Genomic DNA, 20,942 nt, shown 5'->3' with positions numbered 1-20,942 from the left:
TCTCATTTCTCCCAAACCTAGCTGTAGCAGTGATACCACCCCTCAACTCACAGACAGTCTCCACTGAGCCTCCTGAATGATACCTCCACCTCCTGCCTGCCTGCTCTCCTGTGGGATCACATTTGGGAATAGACTCTACCTATGCTGTCTGGTCCCTGGGCCGGCCATTCTACGAGCTCTCCGACTTTAACAAGAATCAGCTGGACAGTCCATTAGAATGCAGATTCCGTCCCCCACCCCCACCATAGACAGGGGATTTGCATTTTTCCCAAGTTTCCAGATAATTCAGATGCTACTGGTCCAGGGACCACACTTTGAGAACCATTGTCCTATGTTAGTGCTTCCCTGGAGGCGCAATGATAAAGCATCCGATTGCAATTCAGGAGACTTGGGTTCGATCCCTGGGTCTGGAAGATCCCCTGGAGGAGGAAATGACAACCGACTCCAGTATTCTTGCCTGAAGAATCGCAAGGACAGAAGAGCCTGGTGGGCTACAGTCCATGGGGTCTTATTAAGAGTTGGACAGGACTAAGCATGTACACATGCATTCACGTCCTATGTTATTCATCCACTTTGGATCAATCAATCTGGGAAAAAAGTTTTCCACTGTGTTAAGAGCCCAACTCCAGAGTCAGGAAACTGGGGTTGAAGTCTGGATCTGCCACTAATAATGGCTCAGCTCCAGGCTAGTTATTTAACCTCCTTTAGTCGTTAATGGGGCTTCCCTGGTGGCTCAGACAGTGAAGAATCTGCCTGCAATGCATGAGACCTGGGTTTGACCCCTGGGTTGGGAAGATCCCCTGGAGAAGGGAATGGCAACCCACTCCAGTAATCTTGTCTAGGAAATCCCATGGACAGAGGAGCCTGGTGGGCTGCAGTCCCTGAGGTCTAAAGAGTCAGACACGAGTGAAAGATTGAGCATAGGATAATGCACAGAGTGTTACACTGTCCTCTCCTTTTCATTTCATATATTGTAAATGTATCCTAATGTTCCTAAGTACTGCCATCTCCTACACTGTCATTTTAACGTTTGCATCAGATCCGTACTTTGGTTGCACTATACTTGTTCACTTTCCTAACCATTTTCAATTAACCATATAAGATGGAGGAATTAAATTGTGACCAAATCTCCTTTTCTAACATGTTTTCCCTGCTACCTATAATTTTTATCTTAAGACCCACTTTACTACAATTATTCCAATGACCAGTAGTTTTAATATTTTAAAAATTCAATTTTAATTTACAGGTCAAATTGAATTTTAGACTGACTCAAAAATTACTTTAAAATGTGACTAATCTCAGAAAAGTAGATGGGTTGGTCATTTTGCTTTTATTTTTAAACAAAGCAGTCTTATCTTCACATTACTGTATACCTATGCAACAGACTAACATGTAAGCCATTAAAAAGCAAAAGGTAGATCTTTTCTGAAGTGATGTGAAACAATTTTAAAATCAAAGGGCAGCAAATCTTACGTATGCATGTTCGTGGCGGAGAAGGCAATGGCAACCCACTCCAGTAATCTTGCCTGGAAAATCCCATGGACAGAGGAGCCCGGCGGGCTACAGTCCATGGGGTCGCTAGGAGTCGGACACGACTGAGCGACTTCCCTTTCACTTTTCACTTTCATGCATTGGAGAAGGAAATGGCAACCCACTCCAGTGTTCTTGCCTGGAGAATCCCAGGGACGGGGGAGCCTGGTGGGCTGCCGTCTATGGGGTCGCACAGAGTCGGACACGACTGGAGCAACTTCGCAGCAGCAGCATGTTCGTGGGGAGAACTCATCACTGGGGCAGGTTTCAATACCATCAATCCACTCTGATGATTCTCAAATGTGTATCTGTAACTCTGATCTCTCCCTGAAACCTCAGAGTCCTGTATTTCACAGCCTGCTCCCCACCTCCACCAGATGTCCAGCAGGCTCTGACCCAGGGATCAAACCTAGGTCTCCTGCATAGCAGGTAGATTCTTTACCACCTGAGCCAGCAGGGAAGCCAGGAGAGCTAATCTCTCATTGAACACACACAAACCCAAAGCATCGTTTCTCAGGCTCCACTCTCTGCAGTTCTTCCCCTTCTGGGTAAATGGTTCTTCCATTTGACCAACTGCTGTGTTTAAAGAAGAGAAACCCTTGGGAGTACCTTGTTTATGCTCTATCCTACATGAGAGTCCAGACATCAGAAAACCCTGTTCTTCAGAACGTAGCCAGTGCCCACTTTCCACCTGCTCCCTCCCCACCATCCTATCCACATCCTTAGAGCTCACCTGGAAGCCTTGATGGAAGCTGTCCCTAGCTCGGCTTCTTCCCTGTACTCACTCATCCCCAGTCTTTCCCAAACGGCTGCCAGAGGGCCCCCTTCAATAGTAAAGATAGTGCACTGGACCGTTACTCAGAACCCTCTGGTGATTTCCCAACTCACTCCACACAAAATCCAAAGTCTGAGCCACGAGTGCAAGGTCCTCGAGGACTTGGCACCTACTTATTTCTGGACCACACCTCGTAGCCCTCTTCTCATTCATGTTGCAAAGTCATGGCTTCGGACTTGAACAAGCAAAGAACAGAGCTGCCTCAGCGCCTCTGCGAGTATGGTCCCCTCTGCCTAGAACAACTGGCCCTTGGAAATTTCCACTTCTCTTTTCCGCCTCTCTCTGCCAGAGTCTTGCTTCATCAGAGCAACAAACCCCCTTTCATCTCTCCCCCTTTACACTGCTGTCTCCAGAGAATTCACCAACTCCTGATCCAATTTTGTTTATTATCTATTGATGATCATCTTATCACCCATAATAAGGAGCAAACTCTTTGAAGACAAGGACTCTTTCCTGTTCTCTGCTGTACTCCTGCTTCCTAAGAGGGTGTAGTACTCATAAAATGAATGAACTTATTAATAAATAGATACATTTGTATCTATTAAGTGATACCATGTTCTGGAAGGATGCAAATGAAGCCGGTAAGTGTTCACTTCCAAGAAAGTAAATTGGGGACCTAAGAGGCATTAAGCACGGGAAAGAGGTTGATTACACTCTGTGCATCCTTTGGTACCATTTGCATTTTCTATCACGTGGGAATCAAATCTTTCAATCCAAAAGCCAGAAGTCTCAAGAGAAATCATAGCTCCCACCCTCCGGTGCATAGCATTCCATGCATCAGTTTAAAGAACTTTGAAACTATGAATAAAGCCCCGAGTGATGTGTAAGTACCCCCACTCCTGCAAGAACAGGCTTGTAGAGAAGAAACCCCTTCCCACTTCACACACTGTCATTTTATAGGTCCTTTCCTCCCCAACCCTAACCCCCTTGATCCTCTCCAGATGACACTAGAAAATGAAACCAAGAAGAAATTGAAAGGAGACTAGGAAAGAGCTCCAAACAAAGCTTAAGCATAATTTCAAATTTCTAACCAGAGAGAAGTACTCCAAATACCCCACGAACAGTAAACATGCTTTGAATAGAATCTTTAAATCGTTAAGTTTATTCCTACAAAATCCAGATCAAATGTCTCTTTTACAAGAGAACAACAGTCTTAGACAATATTTTTTAAGACATGAAAATCAAGTGTGTATTTGTGTAGCATGTGATCTATTTACCCAGTTTGATAAATCTATATTTCTAAGATATATCAAACACCATTGTAAAGTGCTAGCAAATAAATCTTGTACAGTTTTGTGCTGGGAGTAATTCATTGAGATAACGGCATTTGTTGCATTCTTTGGGATTCTCCGTGCTTGATGAAACACGTTCGTTTAATCAATACAAGCCGCTTAAAATGCTAATTGCTATGCTAAGTGCTGGTAACCAAACCCTCTGGAACGGAAGTGCAGATGCTGTGGGGCAAGTCCTGTAATCACTGCAGGTTGATGAGAAGGGGTGAATCATCTTCAAGGTGCACACAGGTCCACAGAGAGGCTCTCACACCCATCTTTCCTCCACCTGCTGGCCAGGTGCACTCCCCTGCTAGCGGGGGAATGAAGTCTTAAGAGGAGGCAGCTTTCTCCAGCAAGAGCGTAACCACATGTTCTTGCTTTTGTAAACAATGAAACCCCATGAACACATCCTGCTGAGAGGCACGTGAAGACCAGTAGGCAATTATGCCTGTATTGACACCTGTGTTCTCAGCACCATGGAGGTTCACTGAATGATCACTGATGTACATCTGGCTGCAGATTTTTGTGGGGATCAAAGCACATGGTCCCACACTGTGCTCTCTCTAGTTCCCCTGTCATTTCTTCCAGGAACCAAGGAGCCAAACTCTCAGAGTCACTTTAGAGTCATTGTTCTCACGGTGTGGTCCCTGGACCAGCATCAGCATCACTTGAGAACTTATTAGACATTCAAATTCTAATGCATCACCCAGACCTTCAGAAACCCTGCAGGTGGAGCCCACCCACCTGTGGCTTAGTGAGCCTTCTCTGCTTCCCACGGAAGGTGGGGAACCACTACCCCTGGGTCCCCCTCTCCTGCTCCCTCACCTCATCACCTCCACCCAGACCACAACCACACTTACACTTGGGCCCTAGACATCCTCTCTCTCCTACCGGAGCCCTCAAAGTACCCCCGCCTTTCAGTTCCCACGGACGCACATCCTGGGCTTTCTGGTCCCGTCCTGCTCTTCGCGTGCTGACTGGGAACCATGGAGCCTCCGTTTCCCCTCTGTGAAACAGATCTGATCGTACGGCCAATAAAATTCATTCCATTAAACAGAATGAATGAGACCGAGGGTGGCCAACTTTTCTGTCAAGGCCAGATATTAACAGCCTTTGGCTTTGCAGGTTATCCAGTCTCTATGGTGGCTAAGAACCCCCTCCTTTGTTTCTCCGTGAAAGCAGCCATGACAATATAAAAGTGGATGGGGACAGCCGTGTTCTAATAAAACCGTACTTATGAAAACAGGCACAGACTAGATTTTGCTCATCGGCCATGGTTTGCCAACCCCTGGTTCAGACCTATGCTACATGACTTTGAACTATACCCATGAAATATTTATTGCTGAATGAGAAAACCAGGGTGCAGTTTTTTTAAATGTGTAAAATGACCATGATTCTATAAAACCAACAAGGATCCCCAAAGACTCATATCTTGTGTAGGTCTGTAAGTGTGTACGTAATCTTCTGGGTGTGTGTACAGACTTCTACATAGGATGAGGCGAGTGCAGAGGAAAGCATGGAAAAGTAAGGACACGCTTTTACGGTTCAGGAGTTGCTAAAGGGGGGAAGGGGCCTGCAAACCAGTAATAAAAAGGACAATCAGAAACAGCACACATCATCATCTATGTGATCAGATTTTTGCAGTTAGTTACATTTTCCATACATGTACTTATGTAAAGATAAATAGGAGTCAAAAACCAACCCCCATCTCCAAGGACAGTTGTGAAAATTAAACAAAATAAAGCAGCACCACGCCAGATGGAGCTGCTCATTCCAACTTTAATTGTCCCTCCGTGAGTTGAAGCCTCCGAACTTGGTTTTCCACGCACGCGCCCCCTGCCTGCACCCTGCCTCCCCTCACCGCTTTCAGTGAATCCTGCCCTTGGTGCTTTGATGCACGCACTCGCTCACGGCATGCATTTGCACACCCCGGGCATCATTTATAAGCCATTCACTCTGCTGGGGGCTGTAAATTAAAATAAATAAAACATGGATCTTTTGTTCCGCAGGTGTGTGTGCCTGCGCTTATTTGCTGAGTCGTATCCGACTCTGCGAGCCCGGGGACCACAACCTGCCAGGCTCCTCTGTCCACGGACCTTTCCCAGCAAGAACGCCGGAGTGGGCTGCCTTCTCTGCCTTGTACAGTAAACGGGCAGGGAGCTAGTCCAAAGCCCCGCCAGGGTCCCCTCACCGCCTGCTCGCCCAGTGGTGCCGCTTTCTCAGCAGAAGGGAGCAGCCCCACGTGCCATCAGAGCCCTCCCTCCCTGGAGGAGGCGCCTCCTCATCTGCGCTCACACACCCACACTTGGCGTGATCGGTGCGGCAGCACAGGCAGGTGCTTGGTAAAGGTCGCTGAGTGACTGAGTCCCCGGTGGACACACCGGCTGGCTTGACTGAACATAGGAACCAGTCAGCGGCTGAGGAACCGCTCTTACCTTCCATCAGCTGCAGTCTCATCCACCTGCGGAACAGCACTCGGCTCTCCCCCTCACGGCTCCCAGGAGCGATGTGCTAACAGTCCAGAGAGGACGGCTCTCCAGGGGGCTGCCTGCTCCACCCGCCCACCTACCCCAGCAGGCCGCTAAGCCGTTCTGTTCTATCCCAAGAGGCTGTTTTTTAAAAACTTTTAGGCGGGACGAATTGGGAGCGTAGCACTGACCTATGAACGCTCTCACGTGTGAGACAGACAGCTGTGGGGAGCTGCTGTCCAGGCCGGGGAGCCCAGCCCGGGGAGCCCAGCCCGGGGCTCTGTGATGGCCCAGGGGGTGGGGCGGCTCAGGAGGGAGCGGGTGCGCGCGCTTAGTCCCTCGGTCATGCCGGTTCTTTGCGACCACATGGACGTAACCCCCCCAGCTCCTCTGCCCATGGGACCCTCCAGGCAAGAACACTGGGGCGGGTTGCCATTCCCTCCTCCAGGGGTCTTCCCGACCCAGGGACGCACCCTACATACAGCCGATTCCCTTCGCTGTAGAGCAGAAACTAACACAACATTGTAAAGCGATGACATTCCCCAAAACGTTTAAAGAGCTTGTTGGGGTAGAGCTCACTTACTCTCCCAGTCGGCACCAACAGCTCGGGCTGTCTTGTATTTATTTAGCAGGTGCAGCCGCCATGTTGGCAAATCTCACGCTTTAAGCCCCGCAGCAGGGTGTGTGCTTATACAACCTCCTCTTTCACAGGAGGGGGACACACACTAAAGGCGGGCACATGACCTGCCCAAGGACACAGTGCTGGGGAGGGTGCCGGCCGGGACGCCGGACCCGGCCTTCTCCTCCAGAGCAGAGGTCCAGAGCGGAACCTGCTGCATTTCTTGAGAAAGCACTGAGGATGCCATGAAGACCTTAAAGGACGGGCTCATGTTCTGTTCACTGAAGTCTGCAAACATATTTTATTATGGAAACAAAAGCTCCAAAGCTTAGAGAAACGACAGCTGTTCGGAGGAGGCGCAGGGAGCTGGGAAGGCCCCGGGGGCTTGAGGGACAGAAGCTCTCGGTGCCTCTGCCGGCCCCTGGAGCCCCACTGTCCCAGGGCGCTTCTCTCAGGCAGAAATCAACTGTCTGCAAGACGAGTGCTCATCCTGGGCTTTCTACTGAAACTGACTCCCCTGGACCACCAAACCGCGACTGCAGCTCTGCCAGGGGTTTGGCAGGAACCACTTCGCTTCCTCCAGCTCCTCTCCCTAGTTCTAATCCTTGCGGCAAAACCGAGGGTATCCCAGCACCAAAACGCTGCTGAGACATCACAGAACAGGACTGAGCTGGAAGGAGAGAGGGTGGACAGAGGCTTACTCCCTGAATGTTACAAAAGAGAGGGAGAGAGAAGAAAGAGTGAGCAGGAGGGAAAGGCTGCCCGAGGGGAACTGCAGCCTGACACTGCTTGGCGAGCGGAACTCCCGCTGAGACGATGCCTCACCGTCACCGCAGCTTTGATAAAGAGACCGTCAGTGGGATCCAGCGTCTGGGGCCAAATTTCCAAATACAGCATTTTGGTGAGCTCCAGATGCGCTCAAACGGTTATTTTCACGGGGAAGCAAAGTGATTTGCATCGTGTACTCAGCGCCATCTGAGTTCTCGGCCGTGCGCATAAAATAGAATGAGCCCTCCCTTTGCTTCGGTAACTTTTTATGCCTCCTTGCTAAGGAAACTCTCTCCCCACCTGTACACTGATAACCTCTGGGACTGTTTTCCACAGCCTCTCAGAGCAAACCCACTTGGAGCTTGGGCCGTGTTTTGGCATTGGAGGGGAGATGGGATTTGGGATTCTGGTTTCGTTTCTTTTTCTCTGTGTTCATAAAACTGTCTATTTGACCCTCTTTTGTTCATTCAGCAAAACTTCAGTAAACCCTGTGCCAAGCCCCAAGATGATGGCAGACACAGAGGGCCTTGTCCCCTCCCCTCCAGAGGCCCAGAGCCTGGTTATTGAGACAACAAGAAATGACAGGACCTATAAAAAACTAAAGCAGGCTTCCCTGGTGGCTCAGTGGTAAAGAGTCTGCCTGCCAATGAAGGAGACACAGGTTCGATCCCTGCTCCAAGAAGACTCCACATGCCGTGGGACAACGAAGCCCGTGTGTCACAGGCTGTAGCCTGTGCTCAGCCCACGTGCCGTAACCACTGAGCCCGTGCCACAATTACTGAAGCCCACCCGCCTGGAGCCCGTGCCGCGATCACTGAAGTCTGCCCGCCTGGAGCCTGTGCCGCGATCACCGAAGCCCGCACGCCTGGAGCCCGTGCCGCGATCACCGAAGCCCGCCCGCCTGGAGCCCGTGCCGCGATCACCGAAGCCCGCCCGCCTGGAGCCCGTGCCGCGATCACCGAAGCCCGCCCGCCTGGAGCCCGTGCCGCGATCACCGAAGCCCGCCCGCCTGGAGCCCGTGCCGCGATCACCGAAGCCCGCACGCCTGGAGCCCGTGCCGCGATCACTGAAGCCCGCCCGCCTGGAGCCCGTGCCGCGATCACTGAAGCCCGCACGCCTGGAGCCCGTGCCGCGATCACTGAAGCCTGCCCGCCTGGAGCCCGTGCCACGATCACTGAAGCCCGCCCGCCTGGAGCCCGTGCCGCGATCACCGAAGCCTGCCCGCCTGGAGCCCGTGCCACGATTACTGAAGCCCGCCCGCCTGGAGCCTGTGCCACGATCACCGAAGCCCGCACGCCTGGAGCCCGTGCCGCGATTACACACGCCTGGAGCCCGTGCTCCGCAGCAAGAGAAGCCAACACAGTCAGAACAAGCGCCGCAAAGGACAGCCCCAGCTTGCCACAGCAAGAGAAAAGCCCACACAGCAATGAAGACCCAGCACAGCCAGAAATAAAATAAATCAATAAAATTTAAAAAAAAAATGGAAGAGCAGTCAGCATCTCAAAAGGAGAGTTGCTATCCAATTTTGACTCAGGCAGGTACAGTATTAGCAGATATTCAGTTTTCTCAGAAGACAGAACTATGTGTTTTATGTGAGACCTTCCACTTTAAACATAGGGAACCGATTTAGTCTTTTAAAAATGCCGTCTGTGCCAATACCTTACATAGTGCTGTTGTTTGCTCACTCAGTCGTGTCTGACTCTTGTGACCCCGTGGACTGTAGCCCACCAAGCTCCTCTGTCCATGGGATTTCCCAGACAGGAGTACTGGAGTGTGTGGCCATTTCCTTCTCCAGGGGCTCTTCCCAACTCAAGGATCAAACTTGCATCTCCTACATGGGCAGGCAGATTCTTTACCACTGAGCCAGCAGTACCTGGCACCTTCCATACACTATATAGTTCAAAAGGTGCTTTTGCATTTGCTGCCATCTAATTGAAATATTATCTTTTAACTTGAAAATCAAGCAGTATCACTCTTAACTTAGAAACTCTTAGTTACTCATGCCATTAGTAACTTAATAAATCTTAAAAGCTACATTTGCTCCTTTGAATATATTTATTAATATAAATGAAATATACCAATTCAATTCCACAACTTTATTCCATGTTGATACTGTGTTCCATGATTTCAAACAGCTGCATTCTATCTTTAAAGAAATGAATTCAGAGAAAAAAAATTTAGTTTTTGCTAAGAAGGGCCCAGTAGCTAACCTGTAGATACTGGAGCTAGCAACACCTGGGTTTAAATCTTGGCATCATCATTTCAATCTCTGTGTCCATGCTTCAAGCTCCTTAGCTATAAAAATGGGATGACAGTATCCACCGTCAGCGGAGCCAAGCTAAAGAGTCAAGATAACATGTTAATACATGTCTAGTGCTCAGCAGAGTTCCCGGCACAGAGTAAGTTAGTGAACATCAGAATCACCATTCTCACCAGCAGCAGTGGCTCACAGCCACCTCTGGTTCATCCGAAAACTCAGCTCAGGCACAAACTTCCCCACAAAGATCATCTTATCCCTTGATGGAGACCACATTTCTAGCGCCTGAAAACGTCCCTACCAAGCTTTCAAAACCTGTTCTTTCTTACCATGCACTGCTACGCAGTAAGTGGGAAAGCCCTTCCTCTTTCTCAGCAGTGTTGTCAGCTCAGTTTGCCACAGGCCAGAAGCTCAACTACTGTTTCTATAAAACAGTTATGGGTGATATCTTGGTGGCTCGGTGATCAAGCGCCCTCCTGCCAATACAGGAGACATGGGTTCGATCCCTGGTCCAGGAGGATCCCCCGAGCCGAGGAGCAACTAAGCCTGGGTCTCACAGCTATTGAGCTTGTGCCTAGAACCTGGGAGTTGCAACTACTGGAGCCACGTGTCCTAGAGACCACGCTCTGCAAGGAGAAGCCCCCACACCCCACTCAGAGCCCCCCACTTGCTGCAAACAGAGACAAAGCCCGTGCGGCGACAGAGCCAGCAGGGCCAGAGTCAGTGAGCCCTTGATAAATTATGTGGGCAGTTTAAAAAATTAACGTTAGAGGAAAACACACAGTGAAACGCTGGCATGGACGCCCTCACAGGCCCCAGTCACAGTCCTGCCAAAGGTAACCGACACAGCCCGCTTCGTCAGCCTCCCGCCACAAGTTCACTCTCAGGGCTTGCAAAGCACGTGAGAGGGTGAGGGTGAGAGGGAGTGTGTCCACTCTGCCTGCTGTCCTGCCTTTGCTCATCCGTGTGCTCCACACGCATGAGATCGCCAACTGTGGCTGCTTAGCGGCCTCCCTTAGCTCCGGTTTACATCGTGCTCCACAGCGCATCTAGGTAGCCTTTGGGGTGGTGTTTCTGTTACTCACACACCAGCTCCCAAGAAGGGGAACCCCACCTCCTCTGACCACTTCCCCAGCACCTCACGGACAGCAGGGCTCAGCAAGTGCTGGTCAACAGAGGCATGTAAGAAAACAGGTGTGACTCCCTCCCGGTGTGTCCACATTATCTTTGCTTCTGCTGGTGCATTTTAAGAGTAAATTCCTGGAAGTACTATTGCTGAGTAAAGAGATGCCTGAATTTTTTATTTTTCTGGCTGCACCTCATGGCATGTGGAACATCCATGACCAGTGACTGACCCTGTGACCCGTTCAGTGGAAGCATGGAGTCTTAACCACTGGACCACCAGGGGAGTCCCTGAATTCAATTCTGATCAGTTTAATCCTGATCAGAGGGACAATTTGCCCTCTAAAGGGACTATAGCAAACTGAATCACAGGATTATACTGCTGCATGTTTTGAAGGGTTTAAATTCATAACTTATCTAAATTCAAGCTTCTTTAAAGATGTAAAAGATTTTTTCACAATTTATGTCCTCTATAAGATCTACTTTGCAAGCAATAGATAGGTGTTTGACAAAATATTTTTGAGCTATAATTAATATTACCAGGATATAAAAAGGATTTATTTTAGGAGTGGAAAAAAGTTGATAACCACTTTAAGTAGTATGCTAAAAGAAAAAAAAAAAGAATATGTAAGTTAACCCAATTAACCAGAGTTTATAAACACAAAAAGAGGTAAAAACTGATTTTTTGTGGATAGAGGGATGGGGACAAAGTTGTGAAAAGGTTATTCATACACAGAAAAATCCCAGCATAAAAATCTCAGTCTTTTCAGTCTGAGAAGTAGTGAAATTGATTCTACGCTTTCTTTGATGTCTTCTGTATTTTTTTTTAATGTGTTGACTAAAATTTTTTAAATGAGGCTGAATATAAATTACTTTGGTTTGCAGAACTGTAAAAGAGTTCCACTTGAATTCTACAAATTCATTATCAAATTTTATTTGGAAAACCAAATGTGGAAATAAATCTGTCAGTTATACAACCAAACGGAAAAAGAGGGAACATAGAAACAGTTCAATCCGAACTCACAGCCTGGGGGCACGGTCAGGGCTGCAGAGGAAGGGGCAGCGTCACCCCCAGGGGAGCCCAAACCTACAGCCACCCCGGGAGCCGCCACATTGCCACCGCTCTCCACCGCGTCCCTCTCACCTCGAAGGAAATTCTAAAAATGACGGGCCGGGTCGAGGAATGTGGGACCTCCCACACACTGCCACTCCTTGCTCCAAAATTAGACTCTCACAGACACTGATCTCCAAGGTGACAAAAATAGCCGGCCACGCAGGGAAGTCCCGAAGTGTCCCCGCAGAGTCTCCCTGTCACCGAGGCAGCGAGGCAGCTGCCGGCTCTCGAGCAAACAGCTCCGGCCGCCCGTCTCATCGCCGGTCAGTCCTCCCCGAACACCCCAGGCCCACCCCCCTCCTGCAGGCCAGCTTTAGAGTGACTCAGAGCTCATTGGATTTACAAACAGAGAGGGGAGAGTTACGAGAAATATGACGGCTATCTGGTGCCAAAAATACCAAAAGAAACCAGGCTTGTTGTAACAGCAATTTTTAAAGACATACTCTAAGTTGATACGCATTTCTGAAAGGTACTCTGATATTCAGGGTAATTTGAAAATGCTAAGACAGTATGGATATAAGAGAAACAGAAGGACTTTAAAACCCTCTGGAGAGTAAGGCATTGTGGCTGCAGGCAGACGTTTAAGAACCACACAGACGCCCCCTCTCATCGGTCTGGGAGAACGGATACGTGTGTGTCTGGCTGAGTCGCTCCGCTGTGCACCTGACACTATGACAACATTGCTAACCGGCTCACTCCAGTATAAAATAAAAAGTTTAAAAAAGAACCACATAAAAGATCCTGCGTCCCTGGCTCCAGCAGTAATGAGATCTAGAGCTGCAGGCAAGTGACCTCACCACTGCGAGCATCTTGTTTTCTCATCTATAGCATCTGGAGAGATTCCTTCCAGGTCAAGGGTCATGAATAATCCTCCCTTGAATGATAAGCCCTGTGGGATCATGGGCTTTACCTGTCGATTACCACTATATTCTAGAGCACACACAGCAGACTATTGTTGTTGCTGTAGTTGCTAAGTCGTGTCCAACTCTTTTTGCGACCCCATGGACTGTAGCCCACTAGGCTCCTCTGTCCATGGGATTTTCCAGGCAATAATACCAGAGTGGGTGGCCATATCCTTGTCTAGGGGATCTTCCTGACCCAGGAATCGAACCTAAATCTCCTACATTGGCAGGTGGATTCTTTACCATGGAGCCACTGGGGAAGCCCAAAAGCAGATGACATCCTCACTAAACATTTGTGAATGAACAAATGAATGAGAATGAGTGGCTGAATCTACTTCACAGAGATATTATCGTGATTATAGAGAAAAGCTCAGTAAAGTGTCCAGCTTGACAAGTGTATGGCTGCTGTTACTAAAGAGCCTGGCATTTAGCAGATGCTTTATAAATAAACAGTATTATTAGCAAAACACCATAAAGTAGGAAACACTAAATCAATGTTATTCGAGAAGTCTGCCCGCTGTGGAGACGGTAAGGTGCCCCCAATCTCCTCCTCCCTGTGTGCACACTCTTGTGGGGTCCCCCCTTCAGCGCAGGAAGCACTGTGACTTGCTTCCAACCAACAGCCCATGAGGGGGTGATGGGTGTCTCGACCGCGACTGGGACACACGGGATCGGGGCCCTCATTGGAAGGAAAGTCTTCTTTGCTGGCTTTGATGAAACAAGGCGGAAGATGGCAGGAAACGGAGGGCAGCCTCGGGGCGCTAGGGTGGCCTGCGCCCACCAGCCAGCAGGAGACGGAGGCTCTTGAATCCTACACCCCAAGGAGTCAACTCCCACCAACACCCACCGTGAGCTTGTAAGTGGGTCTCTCCCCGATCTAACCTTGAGAGAAGACGACAGCCTCAGCCCCCAACCTTTCTGGCACCAGGGCCCGGTTTCATGGAAGACGATTTTTCCGTGGATTGGGGGGCGATGATTTAAGTGCACTCTATTTATTGTGGACTTTGCTTCTATTGTCATTCCATCAGCTCCACCTCAGACCATCTGGCATGAGATCCCGGAGGTTGGGGCCCCCTGGCCTAGAGCAGCTCGGCCTTGTGAGAACCTGAAGCTGAGGGCCCAGGTGAGCCACGTCAACACTCCTGAACCATGGCGACCATGACGTCATAAATGTGTGCTGTTTTAGGGTACAGAGTTTGTGGCTTGGTCACCTAGCAACAGAAAGCAGACACATGTAGTGATACAGTCAGGACTTCAACTGGCCACAGCGCCGGGAGCCACCTGCGGCGGGACAAGGGGGAGGGCGGGGCCCTCGGAGAACTGAAGCCCCCGTGCACCCAAAGCGGGGGCATCTCTGGTGGTGGCCACGTGGGGTGTGAGAGCTGCGTGACCTTTTCCCTTTTCAAGATGACACAGAAATCTGAGTTTTATGTGAAACATCTTAACTTGTAAGTGTCAGCCATTAACATGGAATTTTTCGAACAGCAATGAGCAGATTTCATGAAGGGCAAAGAAAACATGCCTGATTTTGAGAAAAAGTGTGAAGCAGGGGTTGTCCCAGCACCACCTGCTCCAAATCTGAGCCCTACTACTTCCAAGCTGGCGGCACTGGGCCTCTGATCCAAGGGTCATTTTTATGGTCAGAAAGTACATGGAAAGCCCGTACATTATTGTCTGTTACAGAGTAGAGACAAACACATTTTCATTATTAAAATACTGTAATAATTGAAATTGTAATTCCTGGGCTCCAAAATCACTGCAGACAGTGAGTGCAGCCATGAAATTAAAAGACACTTACTCCTTGAAAGTAAAGCTATGACCAACCTAGACAGCACATTAAAAAGCAGAGCCATCATTTTGCCAACCAAAGGTCCATAGAGTCAAAGCTATGGTTTTTCCAGTAGTCACATACGGATGTGTGAGTTGGACCATAAAGAAGGCTGAATGCCAAGAATTGATACTTTTGAACTGTGGTGTTGGAGAAGACCTTTGATAGTCCCTTGGACAGCAAGGAGATTAAACCAATCAACTGTAAAGGAAATCAACCCTGAATGGAATATTCATCGGAAGGACTGATGCTGAAGCTGAAGCTCCAATACTTTGGCCACCTGATGAGAAGAACTGACTCACTGGAAAAGACCCTGATGATGGGAAAGATGGAGGGCAAGAGAAGAAAGGAGCGAAAGAGGCTGAGATGGTTGGATGGCATCACTGACTCAATGGACATGAGTTTGAGCAAACTCCAGGAGACAGTGAAGGACAGAGGAGCCTGGCGTGCTGCCACCCATGGGGTCGCAAGGAGCTGGGCACACTGGACAACAACAGTGACTGTAACTGTAGCTAATAAAACTGAAATTGTTTAAAATTCATACATTATCATAATTTTAATAACTGTATTACAATTGTAACTAAAACAATCGTAATTGTATTAGTTACCTCTGGCTATTGTAACAACTTGGGATTAAAACAACACAGACATATCCCCTTACGGCTCTAGAGGCTGGAAGTCTGAAATAAAATTCACTGGGCTAAACTCATGGTGTCTGCTGTCCTGGTCACTTTTGGAGGTTCCAGGAGAGTATCCGTTTCCTTCCTTATTCTAATTTCCAGAGGCCACCGATAACCTTTGGGTCCCAGCTCCTTCTGTCTTCATAACCATCAGAGCAGACTCTTCAAACATCTCTCTGTGCCTCAGCTTTCACGGCCACATCACTTCTGTCCGACTCCACCTCCTCTTGTTTCCTGCTTATGACGACCTTGTGATGACACCAGGCCCACGGGAATAATCCTGCACAATCTCCCCATCTCAAGAGCTTTAACTGAATCACAACTGCAAAGCCCCTTTTGCCATAGAAGATAATGCTCAAAGGCTCCAGGGATTAAGATGGGGAAGATCCTCAGGGAGCCATCATTCAGCCTATCACAGTAGTAACAATAATGATAATAAAATAAAAATAATTATTATTATCTGACTCACATGTCTCTTCTTTATGACTTCTGGAATTCAGAGTCATAAGTCTGATTCAAACCATTCACACAAGGCTGCAATTTCAAACTGTCATGGGTGAAGCATTCTGTCTTGGGAGTTTTACAACCGGGGCACCAAACTGTAATTTAGGTTTAGGTTTAGGGCTGCCTAATGAGACAGTCCTTCACCACCTTTCTCCATTTATGACCTTGACTATCTCAGAGATGCCAGCCAGTAGTGTAGTGGCATAATGGCAATTCCTAGTCAAAGTATACCCAATCTGTGGACCCTCTCCCAGTGACCAGGAAATGCAAGACTATAACTTAAGTGTTATAGTATCATCTCAATTTGTTTCATTTTAGCACAATATCTCTTTTCTCCCCTAGTCAGAGATCGATTCAAGGATGTTGATTTTTAAGCATTCTGCAATCCCCAGTTTTAACTCCCTTGAGATTCAGATCCCATTTTGAAGTTTACTCATTTCCATTTAAAACAGGATGTTTTTACTTTTAAAATCTCATTCATTTCATAGAGCTTGTTAAGCATACAGCAGATTAAGAGCAAACAACATTACATTACAGTTAAATTTGCAAAGGGATGATCTGAACGAATTACTCATATTCCTGATTAATTTTTAGTGGAAGTAATGAGGAGGTTATAAATGGAAACACATGTTTGAGCAGAACTTCCCTTTCAAGTACAGACAAATTTATGCTAATTGATGGCTTTACAAAAAGGTGATCTTAAAAAAAACCTTCTTCAGACATTTAAAGGCATCTTGAGAAGCTCACAGTTTTAATGCAGTGACACATTGCCCTGTAAGTTCAAAATGACTTGAATTCTTCCTTCTTTCTCTCTCTTTATTTTCTTCCTTCTTCCTTTTTCTTTCTATCCATCCATCCGTGCATGTATCCACCTCTACTGCAATATCCAGAATTGGGAAGAATATGGGAAAATGGATGCCAAGACTCTGTTAGTTCAGAAGGAACATTTCTACTTGGTTGAGGGGGAAATCAGAAGAATATTTCATGATATGGGAAAATCAAGTGAAATTTGAATTTCACTGTCCATTAATAAAGTTTCCTTTGGAACACAGCCATGTCCATTTGAATCCATATGACCTATGCTCACACTTGCTCTGCAACGGCAGAGCTCAAGAGCTGCAGCAGAGACCATCTTCATCGAGAAAGCCTGAAATATTACTATCTCACCCTGTATTAAAGATTGGCTGATCCTTGCTCTAAAATCCCACATCATGGCACATATATGTCATTTGGGAATAATCCCTGGCTGCGTTGGGACAGATCATATTACTGGCATGCTTTTCCCCTCTTTAAATCCAACCACCCCACACAGTTAAATCACAGACTTTTCAAACTGCCCTAACCTCCCCATGCCAACCCAGTTCCTTTTGGTTCTGCAGATTTCTTTCCCCGATGTGACTCTCTATGCATGTGTTTGCAGTCACAGTTCATGGGTTGCATTATTTAATTGGTGCACATTCATTTCAGATTTTGTAAATTTACTGTTCCTAAAGAAGAAACTCAGGAATCACAATTCTGCATACAAGGCACAGTCCCTGGGTGTCTTTGCACACGGACGACTATGAAGGTTTATCCCCCAGAGACAGCAGACACATGGCTATGGGCAGAATGAAGTCTTACAAATAGGTTTTCTTTGTCCTACAAAGTATTACTGATTTTTGTTGTTGGTTTTAGCTGGAATTAACTTCCAACACTTATAAACTGGAAGATACTTGATTTATCTGGAAAAAAAATCAAGACTCTCCTACACAGAAACCATGATCTCGGGCCAGCAGTTGCCTGGTCGTCAGTTTTTGCTATTTCACCCCCGTTTCCTCTAAGCTCTCTTCTCTCACTTAAATTTTCTCTCTGACCATGGCTGACATCTGAAATTACAACTTCTATTACACTTATAAGTATATATGGGCTTCTCTGGTAGCTCAGTTGGTAAAGAATCCACCTGCAATGCAGGAGACCTGGGTTCAATCCCTGGGTTGGGAAGATCCCCTGGAGAAGCGAAAGGTTACCCACTCCAGTATTCTGGCCTGGAGAATTCCATGGACTGTATATCCTTGGGGTCGCAAACAGTCGGACATGACTGAGCGACTTTCACTTTCAGAGGTAGATAAGCTATGGAGTTGTGTCTATAGATGTCCATACATAAGCCAAATAGATTTTAATGTATATATATACAGACTGCAATGGACTGAATACTGTGTCCCCAGCCCCAAATTGATATGTTCAAACCTTAGCCCCAAGTGATGTTATTAGACAGTCAGGCATATGGCAGGGGCCGGGTCCTGAGGGCAGAGCCCCCATGAACGGTATTAGCGCTCTTACAAGAGAGAACCCAGAGAGATCCTTCACCCCTTCTGCCATTTGAGACACAGTAAAAAGACAGCCAGTTACAAACCAGGAAGTGTCCCCCAGAATCCGCCAGCACCCTGATCTCAGACTTCTCAGTCTCCCAGTGAGAACGAAACACACTTGCTTTTTATAACTCGCTTAGTCGACAGCCTTCTGCTGCAGGAATGCACATGATTAAACACACACGTTGCAAGGGCGGCATCCAGTGCTCAAGCGTATGCTGCTTGTGCTCCCAAGTGACTTTCTGGAGCTTTCCAAGGACACACGCAATCCGAGTAACACATTGCTGAGTACAGGCGGAAATCATCTGCCCCCCAAAACTACTGACCATATTTTCAGCACAGAGATTCCAAGACCATTCTACCGCAGTGCACACTGGGCTCGTAAGCAAGGACCCCAGACGTACCATGGAGCTCTTCACGCTCTGCAGCAGGCGCTCATGCTGCTCCGCTATGGCCAGGGCAGCCGAGTGGACCTTCTGGTAGATGGCCTCCCCATCGCGTGTTTGAAAGATAAACAGCCCTTCGCCAGTCTCACACATCCTGCGGAAACAAAGACAGAGAGCTTCTGAAACCAGCTTCTCCAAGCTCAGTACACCCAGAGCCTGGAACAGCCAAAGACCAGCTTCACTTATTTTGTATGAGATCAGGCTTCCTGTTCACAAGTGCTGAGCAGAGTTAACTGGAATCAAAGTGTGCGACAAAGTGTTATTAATACAGACACGTGGGCAGGGAGCCAATCACTTGGAGCCAACGTGGTGGTGCCCGGCGTTTTTTGTCCTGAAGGTTTTGTTGAAGGTTAATGAACAAATCATTTCTGGGCTTTCAGTACAACCCCTCTACTTCCCAAAACTGTCAAAGAGGACACCAGGGCAAGGGCCTTCCTATCCCAGTTCACAACTCAGAAACTCACCAGAAATGGGGCCTTTCAGCTCAGAGGTGAGAAAGGCTTCTATGACTCTCAGATTCTGACCTGATCCTCCTTACAGACAATGGCTTGAAGAATGATTTTATTTCTGAAATCACCTCTGCTTTCCAAAATCATCGATCAAATTTTACTCCAGATTTTTACTCCATGTGATAAGCCAAACATAGCTAAGAGTATTTTAAATAGACAGAACTTGAATTAATGTGTGGAATGTAAGAGAAAGAGGGAACTCAAGGAAAGACATGTGGGTTTCGTCATTAACGTTAGAGATTAAGAGGGGAATCATCTCCACCTCAGGCTGTTAAAAAACAGAAATGAATTGTATTGCTAAGGAAGAATGGTACATACACTTAGACCAGACACCAGTGTGTTTTAGCTGCTGTGTGTGTTTGTGTGTTTGTGTTTTCTACGTGTGCTTAGTCACTCAGTTGTGTCCGCCTCTTTGGAACCCTTTGGACTGTATCTCGCCAGGCTCCTCTGTCCATGGGATCTCCCAGGCAAGAATACCAGGGTGGGCTGCCACCTTCCTTTACCAGGCATCTTCCCGACCCGGGGGGGGACCCATGTCTCCCGTGTCTGCTGCATTGCAAGAGTATGTGTGTGTATACACACACACACACACACACACACATAAAATACATATATATACACAGTGGTGTGGGTATACGTAATTAATGAATGTACCTAATTATTCTAAATTATTCTAAATATTATTTCTAAGTATTTTTGAAGACTTGGATAATTTTCAAAAGGATTTTTTTTTACAGTTCTGATTTTAATTACATACATATATCAACAGTAAACCAAGAAGTTGTTTTTGTTTGTTTTAAAGAACACTATTCAATTATTACATTATTTACAATTATTAATAATTACTTAGTTATTCTAAGACACAATCCCTCTCCTTCCACCTCTGAAACTCTTACTGAAAACTGAACATTGGCCTGACTGCCTGAGTTTTGCTCACATCTAGAGACTCACATCAGAAGAATTTTTTAACACAGCATGGAAACCAAACCAATTTTCAACCCAAACTACTGTTAGTGATTTTATCTATTACAGTCTATGCAATTAGTGCAGCAAAGAAAGGAAAATTTATCCTTATCTAATTATCTACAGTTGGCTCAATATCCCAGCCACATGGCAGTCTTCAGCATGTATAGCATAGAGTATGCTAATTGGTCAAAACCTGCTGGCTTGAATTTTGCTAGTATGGACCTTTTAAGAAGAAAGAGAAAAACTAGAAGGCTCTTGCAACAAACTAACATAAAAACTAGCTTGTGAGGTTGATTGTGTGATTTTAATTGTCATTTTAACTCAAAGAATTAAAATCTAAAATTCAAAGCATTTTTACTCAAGTCCTGTTTTGTTCTTGAAGACTTCCTAAAATACTTCCCTCCTCACTGCTATCCACTCTTTATTTGACCCGCCATAGAAATTTGACTCTGTTACTTGGCACTTAGTTCTGCAAGGTTTTTATTTTTTTCACACTTCTTTTTTTACATCAAACATGGAGATATAACTTGTTAGGAGGAGGGTAACCTCAATCAATTATTTAAGAGAAAGAAGTGGCCTCCTGTTTCTTTTAGGGCAGAAGTCATCATTTATTTACTTACTTAGATGTCAACCTTGATTTCAGAAAGTATGAAGGTTCCTGTTAACTGGGAAATACTTACAGTATGATTGATTCATATAATAGCAAACCTGCAACTGTCTTTCTAAAACTCGATGATCTGGGGACTTTAAGGTTTTTGTAACTGCAATCCAC

At 46.9% G+C, this 20,942-nt stretch overlaps 1 protein-coding gene across 6 annotated transcripts in view; it reads right to left on the bottom strand.

Moving 5' to 3' along the window:
* Positions 1–20,942, bottom strand: part of DOK5 (docking protein 5) — a 240,099-nt gene that overhangs the window by 108,559 nt on the left and 110,598 nt on the right. For all 6 annotated transcript variants that reach the window (XM_081557308.1, XM_081557309.1, XM_081557313.1 and 3 more), the window contains exon 6: positions 18,654–18,789. In XM_081557308.1, the coding sequence (XP_081413434.1) occupies positions 18,654–18,789 (136 nt within the window). The remainder of the gene's footprint in view (positions 1–18,653; positions 18,790–20,942) is intronic.

This window comes from Giraffa tippelskirchi, chromosome 13 (assembly GCF_054371585.1).
Source record: "Giraffa tippelskirchi isolate mGirTip1 chromosome 13, T2T-mGirTip1v1.2.pri, whole genome shotgun sequence".
Classification (NCBI taxonomy): Eukaryota; Metazoa; Chordata; class Mammalia; order Artiodactyla; family Giraffidae; genus Giraffa; species Giraffa tippelskirchi.
This window is presented reverse-complemented; position numbering and strand designations above follow the sequence as displayed.